At 46.3% G+C, this 14,020-nt stretch overlaps 1 protein-coding gene across 1 annotated transcript; it reads left to right on the top strand.

Annotated features, from left to right (window-relative positions):
* Positions 1–1,272: 1,272 nt before the first annotated feature.
* On the top strand, positions 1,273–14,006 carry gap43 (growth associated protein 43). The gene is made up of 3 exons (XM_047594292.1): positions 1,273–1,592; positions 8,490–9,114; positions 12,701–14,006. The coding sequence occupies exons 1-3, from the start codon at positions 1,563–1,565 to the stop codon at positions 12,778–12,780; spliced, it is 735 nt and encodes a 244-aa protein (XP_047450248.1). The 5' UTR covers positions 1,273–1,562; the 3' UTR covers positions 12,781–14,006.
* The last annotated feature ends 14 nt before the right edge of the window (positions 14,007–14,020 follow it).

The raw sequence follows: 14,020 nt of genomic DNA on the forward strand, positions 1-14,020 counted from the left end.
CGGCGGCGACCACCGGGAAGGTTGTGGCCCGGTGGTGCGGGTTAACGATTTCCCCTCAGTGAACTGGATGTGGAATAATCCTGTAAGAGAGAGGAACAGCAGAGCACCAGCGCTCTCCATCCCTCCATCCTCATTGTGTCTGTAGCATCTGCTGGTGCTCTCTGGTGTCAGAGCGGGGGTGGGGACTCTTCTGACACCACAGTGTGTGTGTGCGTGTGTGTGCGCATTATGAAAGACAAATACAGTGTATTTGTGTGGGTGTTTGCATGAGCATGCGCCTGAGCCTCACTGTATGTTAATGGTGATAAATGGAGTTATGGGGATAATGCATGCCTGGTGCCATCATTAAACCGTGTGCGCAAATGTGGACACAGAGGGAGAAAAAAAAAAGGGGGGGGGGAGAGAAAGGGATGCAGTTTGCCTCGCCTGCCAGTCTGCCTGCCACACCCGGCCTCCCTGCTTCCACCTCCTACCTTGGTTTGCTTTCTCCCTCTCATACACACACTCCTCCTCCTCTGCTCTTCTTGTCTATCTGCTGGTGTTTCCATGAGAACAGAGAGCGCTGGGTATGGGGGGGGGGGCTTGGCGGTGAGGGTGACGTGTCCTAAAAGCACAGAGAGTGTGTGTGTGTGTGCGCGTGCAAGAATGTGCGATCATCACTGCTCTCTTTCACACATCTCTCCTGGCAAGAGCTGCTCCCGCGGCCCTGCCAGAAAACATGCTTTTGGCATCGCCATGGTAATTTGGACGCTGAGCTCACAGGCTCATAATCCTGATCCAGAGAGTCTATAGCACGCAGTCTGAGAGGAAGCCTGAGCAGTCAGAGGAGGCGACTTCCATCTGGGAACCACTTTTACCAAAAAAAGAAGAAGAAGAAGAAGGGAAAAAAGGACATCTCAATATGTGTGTGGAAGGAGAGGGAATAAAGCAGTGGGGTGGTGCTGAGAAAGTAAAATAAAGCACAATAATAAAAATGTATATATTATAATGGGGGAAAAAAATGACTGGAGGTATCCAGTCATTTTTAGGGTGGGGCCGCAGCTTTTGCCATGCTGAAAAGGAGGAGGAGGAGGAGGAGGGTGAGAAGATGTAGAAGAGAGGAGTGCTGATCTAAAAGAGGTGGGGGGGTTCATCACTATGAGGGAGAAGTGGAGGAGGAGGAGGAGGAGGAGGAGGAGGATAAGGAGGAAAGGAGGAGGGATAGTGTGAAGGGAAGAGAGGAGGAGAGAGCGATGGAGGGAGCGAGGAGAAGGGAGGGGTTTAAAGGGTGGGCTCGTAGTCATTGTCAGGCAGCGAGTAAGAGAGAGCGAGGGAGTTGCACCCAGGCAGACCGACTGAAGAGAGCGTGTGTGCAAACTGGGATGAGTGCTGGGAGACTTAGCTGGTGATACAGCCAGAGAGACAGAGAGAGAGAGAGAGAAAGAGAGAGAGTGAGTGTGTGTGCACGAAAGCGAGCGAGCGAGAGAGAGTGAGAGAGAGAGAGAGAGAGAGAGGGTGAGAGAGAAGAAGTGAAAGGAAGAAAGAAGCAGAGAAGAAAAAGGGAGGATACTACAACTACAACTATGCTGTGCTGCATAAGAAGAACCAAACCGGTAAACTGCTCTGATTTACTTCTTCTTCTCTCAGTATTTTCAGCTCTTGTTGCAAAATCTCAGCTGTGAACTTTGGGGCTCGGGGGGTTGGCATCAGATTAAAGGGCTTGAGGAGAGATTAGAGGGAACGTCGGTGTAATTTCCTTTGACTCTGGGCCTGGTGTGTCTTTTTAGAAATCTATCCACAGAGCCCAGACACGCCTAGTTAATGTGATTATCCCGCATGAATGGATGTTGCCACAATGCCTCTCAGACCTCACACTGTACTCACAGGGAGGCACGAGACTGTAACTGGATCCTGGGCAGCCGGCATCCCCTCTTATTGATCAAACACTTGAAAGGCACTTGATAGATTTGGTATTGTCTCTAACATCAGAGCTGAAATTCTCCCTGATTCGTAGCTCTCCTGCACCCAGCACAATGGGCCCAATTGTTAATGATGCTCCGTATTAATTGGACTAACGGCCGTAACTGTGTTAGTCTTAATTGACGCCTTAAATGGGCTTGCGGTGTCTTTTGCGTTTGGGTGATCTTGATGCAGAAGCGGGTGACACTGGGAAAGTAAATTTCCACGGTGAGGAGGGGAGAGAGAGAGAGAGAAAAAAGGGTGGGGTACGGATTGAGTGAACAGCACCATCATGTCAGTGGCCTCGGGGGAATACAATGAGAATAAATGAGTATAAATGGATTATCACAGCCCTCCAGCTTTATAAGTGGATGCTGTCAATGGAGGGTACTATGAAGTGTGCACTCATTTAAAGGGTGTGAAAGGGTGGTGCTGGGTAGTTCAGAATAACCCATGGCCATTCTCTCTGGTAGGGAGTGATAACTAACAAATAAATAAATAAGTAGAAATAATAATGAGCCGTTGCATGGGGCATGAGGTGGGCTCACTTGTTTGGGCAGAGCGTGTGATCGGGGCCAGGTTCCTGCCGCTATCTCAAACTGATTTTATCAGACTTATAACACGCTGAATGCCGATGGCACTTGATTGCTTTTTAAATGTCAGCCTGGATGAGTCATATTAGCTCTGGCAAGGAGCAAAGAGAGAGAGGGAAAGAGAGAGAGAGACAGAGAAAGAGAAAGAAAGGAAGCAAGGCTCGGCAGCTGAAAGGAGAGCAGGGATGGAGAGAGGCAGGGAGAGAAGGAGCAGCGGGGTGAAACGTGGCCGGGCCACATGGAGGAGGACGGGGAGAGAGAGAGAGGGAACGAAGGCACCGAAATAGAGGATGGAGACAGACAGACAGGCGGGGAGGGGAGGCTGCAAGGTATGGGGGAAGGTAAGGGAGAGGCAGGCATGCAGCAAAGCAGAAAAAGGTAGAAGAGGGGGATGAAACTGGACGGCGGCTACAACCGGCAGGTTGGGAGAGGAGGAGGGGTGGGGGGGGCACAGAGCGAGGGACGCAGGTTGGAGGAGCAGGTGCAAAGGTGGGAAAGACAGAAAGGGGGAGGAAGCGCGGAGGACTGGAAGCCGGTTTGCTGCACACTGCAGCCATGTGGGTGAGGCTCTGGCTTTTCCCACAGAACGCCGCCGCCGCTGCCTGAAGCGCACGCGCCTCACCACAGGGGAAAAAAAAATATCCGCCCGGCCCGCTCCCGCCTCTCCTCCCGCTCCCGCCTCGGAGCACAAATGAATCCAGACAGACGCCGAGGTCTTCATGGATGGATGAGCAAAGAGCATGGTTTTCTTTGCTCATGAACGTGGCGGCGGCGCCGTGGGTCCTGCCATTTGCGGAGTGTTAAGTGCTGTTCCGACGTCTTCGCGATAGGGGAGTGGCTCGCAAGCGCCTAATCCCCGCCGTAGCCCCCTCTTTTAGCCTTATCTCTTAGCGGAGCAGTATTCAACACATCATAATTGCTTCCCTGTTCTTTCCTCAGCTTTTGGCATAAAAAAAAATTAAAAAAAGTTTAAGTCCAAGTTCTTAAATCCATCAGGCCTACCCAGATCTGATATTATTCTTATTAGGCAGAACTTATTAAATACCACCCATATCTGCCCTTGACCAACTCCATCCCTGCTCCTCATCTTACCCCGAGTACCCCGCCTGTCTGCCTCCACTTTCAGCTTGAGCCCTAATATTTTTAATCTATAATTTCAAGACCCACCCTGGAAGCTGGAGGATGAGTATTTCCTCCAGAACCATGGCTGCTATCACACTTAAAGCCCAGCTCCAGCAAAAGCTTCAGCCACGTTTCCAGTTCCTGTCTCCAACCCCCCTCTCTCCACGCTCGCAGCCGTCCGGCCCTCACCCCTTCCCTCCAACATCTCTCACCCTCTTCCACTTTCCCTCTCCCCTCCCCAGTCCTCATCGCCGGCCCCTATGAGATCAGCGGCGATCGCAGAGCCTTTGTTCAGACAGAGTGCCGGTGTAATTGAATTAAAGGCTGCTCCAGAGGACGCAGCAAGCCTGGCATATGGCCGCTTATTAGTCGCTGCCGTGCATCTTTCTTTCTTTCTTTTCTTTTTTTTTTTTTTCCAGGGCGACGTGAAAAAAACGGAGCGTCCTTTTAACGCTGTTCGTCAATTCAAAGGGGGGGAGACTGAGGGAGAGAAAGAGATGGCGAGCGCGGAGGCTGTGGCAGTCACCACCTGAGCCCCCCTCTCCTCATCTGCAGGAGGTAGCCGGCTAAAAGGGTGTGGTGCTCCGCCGTGGCTGTGTGTGTGTGAGAGAGAGAGAGAGAGAGGGAGAGGGAGAGGGAGAGAGGGAGAATGAGTGGGTAGCAGCACGAAAAATAGAGTGAAAGAGGACAGGAGGAGAAATATTCAGCAGTTTGAGACAGCGGTCAGTCGCTGCTGTCTGGATGGTTCTCGCTGAAAAGCGGACAGCCATCGAAATCATGCTCCAGGAGAGAAGTGTCATGGCAGGAAGTGTGTGTGCCACCAGCACCATATGGCTTACACTGTCTCTCCGACTCTCACTTTCTGCTTTGATGCGCACAAATTTTCCATCCTAAGACTCTAAAGCAACTTCAGATAAAACAAAATTCAGCGGCTGCACCTGTTGGATTTATGACGTTCCCTAACGCCACCATCGTAAATGCAAATAGCACCTTTAATATTCCCCTCTCCCCTCTCGCTAGAAGGCGTTCGGTTCACGGCTGGGCGGAGCAGGGAGGCGAAAAGAGAGTCCCCCACTTGAATGCATCGTAATAACAATAATTTTTACAAAAAGAAATCCGCGCTCACACGCGCGCCTTGTGTGTGCATTAGCCTGCGCTGTGGTTCTGTGGTAATTCAACCAGCATTAACCCCGCCGTGTCTTCCCTCATTTCTCCTCCCCCTCCACCCCCTCTTCCTGAAACAAGTCCCTAATGGCCCTCTCACTACGACAGTGGGAAGGTGGCGGATTGTTGCCGTGTGTCACCGTTGGGGGATGGTAATTGTACGTTTGTGTGTGTGTGTGTGTGTGCGTGCGTGGTTATGGATAAGTCGGTAAAGCCATTGACTCTGGGGTGTGGTTCTCACGACAGCCGGTGCCCACCCAAGGACAGAAGCAGAGAGAGAGAGAGGGAGGGAGAGGGAGAGAGCATAGGCTGCAGCTTTAATAGACACATCCAGCCGTCAGATAATGCATTGAACACATCTCAGCTCCACCATTTATTATCTTCACAGGCAAAACAGACGGAGGGGCTTGTGTTCTGGTCAATGACAGCCTTTTATTCAGAGGACCTGTGAGCTGCTGGACATTTAGATTCTGAACATGGAGCTGGTTGTGGATAATGGTCACCTACACACAGCAGCGTGTCCTGCAGCAAAGATTCAACGCTGTTTGTTTGTTACCATCGTTATATCATACAACCAAAAGTGCTAAAGACTTGTATAATTGATTTTACAACCATGCAAGAGCAGCACTATTATATTGGAAACATTCCACATTTTGTGGCACAATAAAAAAGACTTTTCAGTACCGTATCTATGGCAACCAGATAGCCTCCGCTGAAAGAGGAAACACTACGGGGCTAATTAGACTAAGTCGCTTGATTAACCCGATAACGCGAATGTGAAAAGTGTAGAGAGTTGCAGGGTCTTGGTGCGAAGATTTAACTGTGGCGTACCTTGTGGCGCGCTGCACCTTTGGGATGAGCTGCTGTATTTATGAATGAAAATGTCTGCCGCACAGACACGGTAGCGGCACAGCGCCTGCAGGAGGGGTACGTGACCGGGGTTCAATTAACAGTTTACAAGAGTCCTTAAGCAGCACTTCTTAAAGGGTTCACAGGAATGCTTCTGTTTGGACGATATGGGATTTTACTACATAGTAGCCGGCAAATGTCAGCCGTTAACCACCGCCGCGTTGTATATTACATCAAATTAAGTTTGATATGACAGGTCAAGTATCTCAGTAGTGAATCCAATGGCCCGTGAAGAAAATCCACAGCGCAGCACTTTTGGAGGGTGATGCATAGACAAATATCAATAATTCAAATGGTGATGCTACAGTTGTGGTCAAGCCGTGATGGCGATGATTCCTCCTGGCTCCGTACCCTGATATGAGATCATTTGGCACTCGGCTGAATTTTATTACATTTGCACTCGCGCACGTCCCGCCATTTAATGTAAATGACATCCCCTCTGTTCCAATAATGATGTCATACCCCCATATTCCCAAACACCCTCATCCATCGCTTTGTCTTTTCCCTGCGTGTCTGACTCACTGAATGCAGCCAGTAAGTAATCCTATTTAGAGTTAAGTGCTTGGGTCAGATTTTTGGCAAATGTAAGCACCCATGAGATCAGACATAATGAAAGCCCAATAAGTCACCGGAGATATGCATATTATTAAAAGCAGAGGGTGTGGCGGTGCTGCTTTGTCTGTCTCCATGCTGTCTGTTCTCAAAAGAGGACTTTAGCTAAAGTTTATTTCCTCATTCTCCTGTTCGGGTTTTTAGTTCAGGCTTTAAAAACAAATCATGTATTTCAGAGGCACTGCTTAGTTCCTACGTCCTTCTCATAACTGCTGGCATCGTTCTTTTATTATTAATTCTTATATTTTATATCTTTAATATTGTGTTGCACAAAATTGCCTCAGGAAGATGGTGTATATTAAGAACTGCTAGAAGGCCTGGGGCAAGATTTACACCCTAAACCCTGGGGAATAAAGACGGAGGAGGTGAATATACCAATACAGCTGCACCTTGGCCTCCCCGCTCCAATATTGCACTGACACACTGACCCTGAAGAAGACATGTTGGTTTAGGGCCTCGGGCTCTTAAATCATGCCACAGTGAAGTGATTCCTCACACAGGCAGCTGTCCAAGTCGAGCCTCGTGTCCAATATAATGACACTATTAGAAGGCAGGAGGTATCAGGAAATAGACCGACACGCGTAGCAGAAACCATTTCCACTCAGACTCGCTGACCTTAAAGAAGACGCTGCTGCCCAGCAACGGCGGCGACATCAAAACGCACGCACAAACATATAACCCCTTTTGGCCTCCCCCCCTGCCACACCCTGCCGCTGCATCGCCGCCCCTCCATCCACAGCCATGCTGATTGCTCCGCCTGATTTATGAGTTCCTATTGGCCCTCTCCCCCGAGGGGTCAGGTGCACTGCCAATCACGGTGACACATAGTCTTTCATAGCACCAACCAGCAGACAGGCCTGTGATGAGTTAGCACTCTGGTTGTCAAGGTAACCTTTGATGGTTGGGAGGGGTATGGCAGTGAATGCAGAGGAGATTCTCACAGGCAGCTCGTTTCCTTAGCAGCCAGACGTGGAGCTGCTACTGTAGCCGGAGAATGGAGCTCGGCTCATTATTCTGGAGAAAGACTCAATTTTTAACACATGCTGCACATCATCTTGAGGATATTAATGTGTGCCACGGAGAGGTTCAACATTTAACTTTAATTATTCTCTCAGTCTGTTTCACCACTATTATCAAGAGGACAATATCGAGCTTAGGCCCTGACTGAGCAACAGCAATAAATGCCCAGGGTCATTTGTCGTCCTCAAATCCCAGCGTATTCAATTCATTTTGTGGACACAGTCAACCCCCCACATACATCTGTCACATTTTCACGTTCCGCTGTGGCTCTAAATCTCCTCCGTCCATCATGTAATGATAAAATGCGGTAGATTTATTCAGTTGTCCAGCCAGTCACTCACTGGGCCTTGATGCCCGGAAGGACAAACGCACTCAGAACCATTTGGATTCTTCTGTTTTCTCACATCTTTATGATTTGGAGTAACTGATTTTGACAGTTTGTGTTTGCTTCATTACGCTTGTTCACATTCATTTCAGGTGCACATTTAAAGCTTTTGGTGAGCTGGAAATTGGCTAAAGAATGTTTTACCTTGATTTGTTTGCCTATTCATTTTTGGATGTACTGATTCATTTTGTTTGCCACTTTCATTCATTCCTTTATTTGATTTGATTTCTTTTCATTAGATTTATATGACTCATAGCACAACCCACTATTTGATGGACAGCTATGGACCCAGTAACCGAAGGTAATATCATGGAACGCCTTTCAATATTACACTGTGTCCTGTCCTTTTCCTAACCGTGTTCCTCATCCCTTCCACAATGTCACTCCATTCTTAACATATCCTGAACCCCTAACCTAACTTTTCCCAGTTCAGAGCTCTCCTGCAGTGGGCCGAGATACATTAGTTAATGAGCTGACTATTAAATCCGTCTCATGGCATACCTTTGTCTTTTTCTCACTGCTGACCTTTCAGCTTATTACACATTCGTAATAAACTTTTCTGGGATTTTAAGCCCAAATAAAAAATACGACAGCATGACTGTGTCTTCGGATGATCACCCCCAAGCTACATGCCACCCCAGTAGAGGGATGCTTTGCAAGATTTTAACAACACTTGGTGGATTCCAGTGGACCTACACCCCCGCTTACGCTACATGCTAACATGCTGTACTGTGTCTTATTTTTAGGTGGAGAAGAATGAGGAGGCAGACCAGAAGATTGAACAGGATGGCACCCCCAACAAACCCGAGGACAAGGCCCACAAGGCTGCGACCAAAATACAGGCCAGCTTCCGTGGACACATAACTCGGAAAAAGATGAAAGATGGAGAGGAAGAGAAGGACGGAGACAGTCCTGCTGCTGCAGAGGAGGCGACAGAGGGAGGAGAGGAGGCCAAGAAAGCAGAGGGAGAGGAGGCACCTGCTAAGCAGGAGGAGGCTGCAGGAGAAGAGGCCAAGAAGGAGGAGGAGTCAAGCCAAGCCAAAAGCCCGGTGGCAGACAAGCCAGCTAACTCTCCTGCGGTCGCAGCGACGTCTCCTGTAGCGGCAGCCCCGGCTGCTGCCTCTCCCACGGCCAACACGGCGCCCTCTGAACCCCAGAAAGAGGAGCCTAAGGCGGAGGAGAAAGTCGAGGAGAAGCCCAAAGAGGTGGAGGCTCCAGCGGCTGCCGCCAAGAGTCCCACCACAGCCACAGCTGGGGAGAAGGAGGAGGAGAAGAGTGAGGAGAAAAAAGAGGAGGCCAGACAAGCCGATGTGCCTGCTGCTGTCAGTCCGACAGCTGAGAAGGAGGAGCCTAACCAAACAAAAGATAAAGGTATGCAGATGATAGTGGAGGCCCGCGTGGCCAGGGACAGGCATGTTCCAATCTCTGATTCAAACACGCGTATGTTTGTGAGGGCACTGAGTTCAGCGATGTGTGGTATTTCCACACACTCCCACCAATCAAAAAGCAATTACTTACAGTAAAAATCTAATAAAAGAAAATAGGTAAGCTTCCCCGTAGCCTCCTTGGCAGGCAACACAAGACATTAGCGCTTGTTGAGTCTTTGCGATTTAAGGAGCTTTGGCTGTGCTCCACTGGTTAACACAGAGACACGGCTCAATATTAGATTAGACTGCCTTGTATCTCAGCCTTTGTGAGATGGAAACTCCATACTGATGAGGCAGAGACTGAGCCAGAAACACAGACAAGGAAGTGATTAGCACTGTCAAAGAATGTTGTACAGCGTGATAATGTCACCTTGGGAATAATCGTTGTTATTGCATTGTTTGCTTAATGAGAAAGCAGCATGTTTTGTAAACCATTAACCTTCATGAACATCTCTGGCGGCTTTATATGAATTTCATGGTAGCAAGACTGACATGAAGTAATTTATTAAACTGAAGCACAAAACCTGGTGGAGAGAGTATAAAACATTCGATAGCATTCTTACTGTCTGGACCTCCAACGCCAGTTAATAGATTTCAAAGCAAACCACCATTTGATGTCCAATTATAGCAGAAACGTGTAGCTGAAAGAAACTTGGATGGCCATGAAATTATATTACAGCCCTGATACAACACCCTTCACAACACACGCTGGACATGAACCCTTGTTTCTGGTCCAAGGACTCCGAGACTGGGTCAGACAGGTAGTTAATGGAGCATGCTCAGTGAGGAGTGAGTTCGGGTGTGAGGCGGGAACACACACACACACAAACGCACACACACATGCATATACTGGAGAACTCCGCAGAAACTAGGTCACCTAGGCAGCACTGTCTCCCTGTTGTCATAGTTACCACCTCGATGGAATAGCTGGCCTGCATGGAGCACAGAGTATAACAGGTGCTCTGATTTAGATGAATGATTAATGATCCCTACTGGTCACGATACCACACAGGGGAGGTCTGTCATGAACAAACACAATTTGACAAAGAACTAGTAATTAAAAATCCACCACTGACCACAATCTGCTCTCTTATCTGAACTGAATCAGAGGGTAAATGAATATTCAAAGTCAGAAAAAAGTCACTTGTTTGCACACAATTGAATCCATACGGATGCCAGATACTGTGATCTGGTTGAAACATTTATGAGCGCCACGTTCTCAAAAGAGGATTGTCCATGTATGTCCCCAGCTTCATCATTCATTGAAAAGCAGCTAAAATCACAGCAGTGAATAAAGGAACGAGCAGAATATTAAAATGTTAAAATACAACAGAAAGTTGGAAAAATAATGAACAGCTTAAAAATCATTACAATAAAAAAATCTGTTGGATAGTTTTTACCGATAAAAATCACTCTATAAAGGGGTATTTTATATTTTTTATTTAGATGTTGCCCTCCTCAGATTCGGCAGAAAACTGATTAACCCTCAGTCTTTATTCTAGCTCTTGGTAGAGTCAGCTGCAGTAAGCAGTGACATCTGAGTGGGAACCAGATCAGAGACCAGAGACTTCAGAACATCAGTGACATGAGCTCTTTCATGTATAGCAAGTGAAACTCCAGCATCAGATGTGTGCATCAGCATGACTTTTTGGAGTTTCTGAAAATGAAATGAAGCAGTCAAACCGACTTACAATTAAAACAAGAACAATCTTATCCCTTCATCTGATAAATATAGAGATAAAGACTAGGATTAGTGAAAACACCCCAAGGTGGGAAATGCTAAAATACTATTATAAACTGCAGAATGATGGCTTTTTCTGACCAGTAATTTTTTCCTAATTTACACAAAGGCATTTTGTGTAACCAACAAACGATAAGATAAGATGTAGAGCTCTGAGAAATAAAAGGGTTCAAGATGATAACTGCTACACAAAGTTGGGCATCATCTGCATAGTGGTGAAATGTACCATATACCACCAATTAGCTACCACCAGGTAGCTAGAAGCTAAATTGTCTGAAAAAAAATCTCCACATCACAAATTACAAAGTTACACCTCCGCTCACAGAGCAAGTAATGTATGAGGGTCTGATTGATATTACCTGAACATTTAGAAGTCAGTGAGAGGACTGAACCAAACACGCCAATCTACCGTCATCATATAGCCTGGAAGACGGATAAACTTCCCTCCACGAACATTTTTTTGTGGCTTCTTATGCTCTGGCAAAGGTTTGCCCGACCGATCAAATAGTTTGAGACATGGCCATCATCTAATCGACATAGATTAGTTAAATTAATCTTTATATGCAAATTTAGCAAGAACGCTAAGATGACAGTGTGAGGAACATCTCTGGTTCAGACAAGTGAGTTGACACTGATGACGACAGGGATCGGTTCTGTAAACTGGATCAGATTGGATTTGCATCACACGGTTCAGTGGCCACAGAGAAGCACATTCTCCAGTCTTCCATACTAGCTAACAAGCTAATTACCTCTTGCCTGGAAGATCTGCCATGACTCACGCCGTCTTGAGTCCACAACTCACACATTAGCCCAACTTCTCTCTGCCGCACCTCGTCTCTCTCTCTCGCACACATACACACATACCGACTCACACGCACTCTGTCACCCCAGTCCCCATTGCAATGATGTCATTCTTTGTTGTCTCCTCTTTCTATTAAAAGAGTATGAGATCATCGGCGTGTGACATCACCGAACTGAGAGCACTTGAATGATAGGTTTGGTCAGAATTAATAAAATAAAGATCCCCCAATCAATGCAGTGCAGTTTTATTATCATGAGATCTTATCCAGTGTGAGGAATGTTTAACGGTTTCTAATTTTCATCTTAGCAGCAAAACCGCATGCAGAACAGACGACGCCGACATCAAGACAAACATAGCTTGACAAATGGAAGCTTGATTGTGAATTGCTTAGTGATGTATCATTGGATCGTTGTTCAGCAGTGTTCACCTCTTAGTGAGCCACCTCTGGAGTGCAGTACACTGTGGGCATCACGCAGCATCAGATGTGACAGGCCGAGATGCTGCTGTTAGCGTTGCGATGTCAGTTCAAATGCTTCACGGGTCCATTAGGAGCACTCTCTTCCTTTATTATTTACACAGTCAGTGTGGGATTTCAGACATTAGGTAGCATCTCCTGAATGACAGCTCTCAGTCTGAGTAGAGTTGACATCACTAGGAACAATGCGAAATTACACAGCTCATTTTGTGCATTTAGCCTGAAAAACAACTTTGATTTCTTAAATGTTAACCAGTATTATTGTGTTCTTTTTTTTTGGTTCTTTTTTTTTTCATACAGCATTGGGGTAAAATTTATAAAGCATCATAAGTTGAAGATCTTGGATCTTTGATAGCTAGCCAGATAGCTTTATTGCTCCACCCACACAATGTAAAACCTTTCCACTGGGTAATTTTCTCTCTTCATTCCTCTACACCTTTTTCCTCCTCTTTCCTCCCTTTTTCTCCCCTCGCTTTTCCTCTTTTCCTCCTTCCTTCCTTCCTTCCAACCAGATGCTGCTGAGGAGTCTAAAGCAGAGGAGGCCACCCCGGCAGACGCAGCAGCTGAAGCCACTGAGTCCAAGGACGACTAATGCAAAGTCTTACCTAATGAAAGCAGAATTAAGAGTATGAAGAATAACACAAAAACAAAAATCTAAAAAGGTTGCTCTTTGCCTTCCCAATGTGAAGGCAGTCCGTTTCTATTTGTTTGTCATTTTTTGTGTGGCAAGGATTTTCTCATGTTGGGGGAGTTTCCAGCGTGAAGTTTTTTGGCTCAAGCTAATACGATGAGGAAGTGATGATGGTGTTGATGATTATGAAAAAGCGATTGTTACCTTGACGGGGGGAGGATGGTGACGACCGTGGTTGTGATGATGCTGAGGTGGAAGATTTGATTTGTTACGTTTTCACTGTTTAATGTAAGCGAAAACAACGGCGCAATGACAGCTCCCAACTGGATATTTACACATTTAAGCTGCATTGCCAATGCACCAGACTTTCCCTGCATTGTAATGCACCTCCTTTTAACACTTTGCAAATGAAATCCGTTCTGCAAATGCGCACGCACAAAAACAAGCAGGCTTTAAAAGGCAACTCTAGTTTTCAACACGGTAACAAGCGTATTGAGAACACATCAAATGGGTAATGTACTGACACATCGGCTGGATAATAGAATGTATAATTAAATGTGTGACATTTCCAGTTGGGCAGTTTTATCCTGAATCCAAAAACATGTATGATAATACTATTACTCTCTCTATTCTGCTTGAGTCAATCAAGCTTGGTTTACACCCCTTTTACAAACTCTGTTTACTCACATTTACAGTAAAGGACCTATTCCCATTTAGATGACATGATCCTGTAATAAACTATAGAAATCAACTATGGTATTGATGTAACTGGCTTTTACAGATAACAATTTGTTTTCCGCCAACCAGACGTTTGAGAACAGTAGCATGAACCATCGAACCAGATGCATGATGGGAACTCTCCCTCTGAGAGGAACTTTTTTCGCAGTCACAAAAACTTAAGAGGTGTGGCGGCTTCTTTTTGATGTCTTTGGTGTTGTTATGACAGTTTATATGAATTGGATTCAAATACTCTTGCACTGATGTTACAAAAAAAAATGAAAGTTAAAAAAAAAATCAAGCAAACGGGCAAACGACGAAAAATACTTTTCCTATGTTCCAGTGAGTGCAATGTCCAGTTTCAACCTTATCGAGGAGTTCAAACTTGTGAGAAAAAAAATATGAAAAAATAAAAATGGTTTCAATGTCTGTTTTCAAAATAAAGCAAATGTGCCAATTACCATCATAAACTGTGGAGTTTGAT

Source organism: Mugil cephalus, chromosome 9, assembly GCF_022458985.1.
Source record: "Mugil cephalus isolate CIBA_MC_2020 chromosome 9, CIBA_Mcephalus_1.1, whole genome shotgun sequence".
Classification (NCBI taxonomy): domain Eukaryota; kingdom Metazoa; phylum Chordata; class Actinopteri; order Mugiliformes; family Mugilidae; genus Mugil; species Mugil cephalus.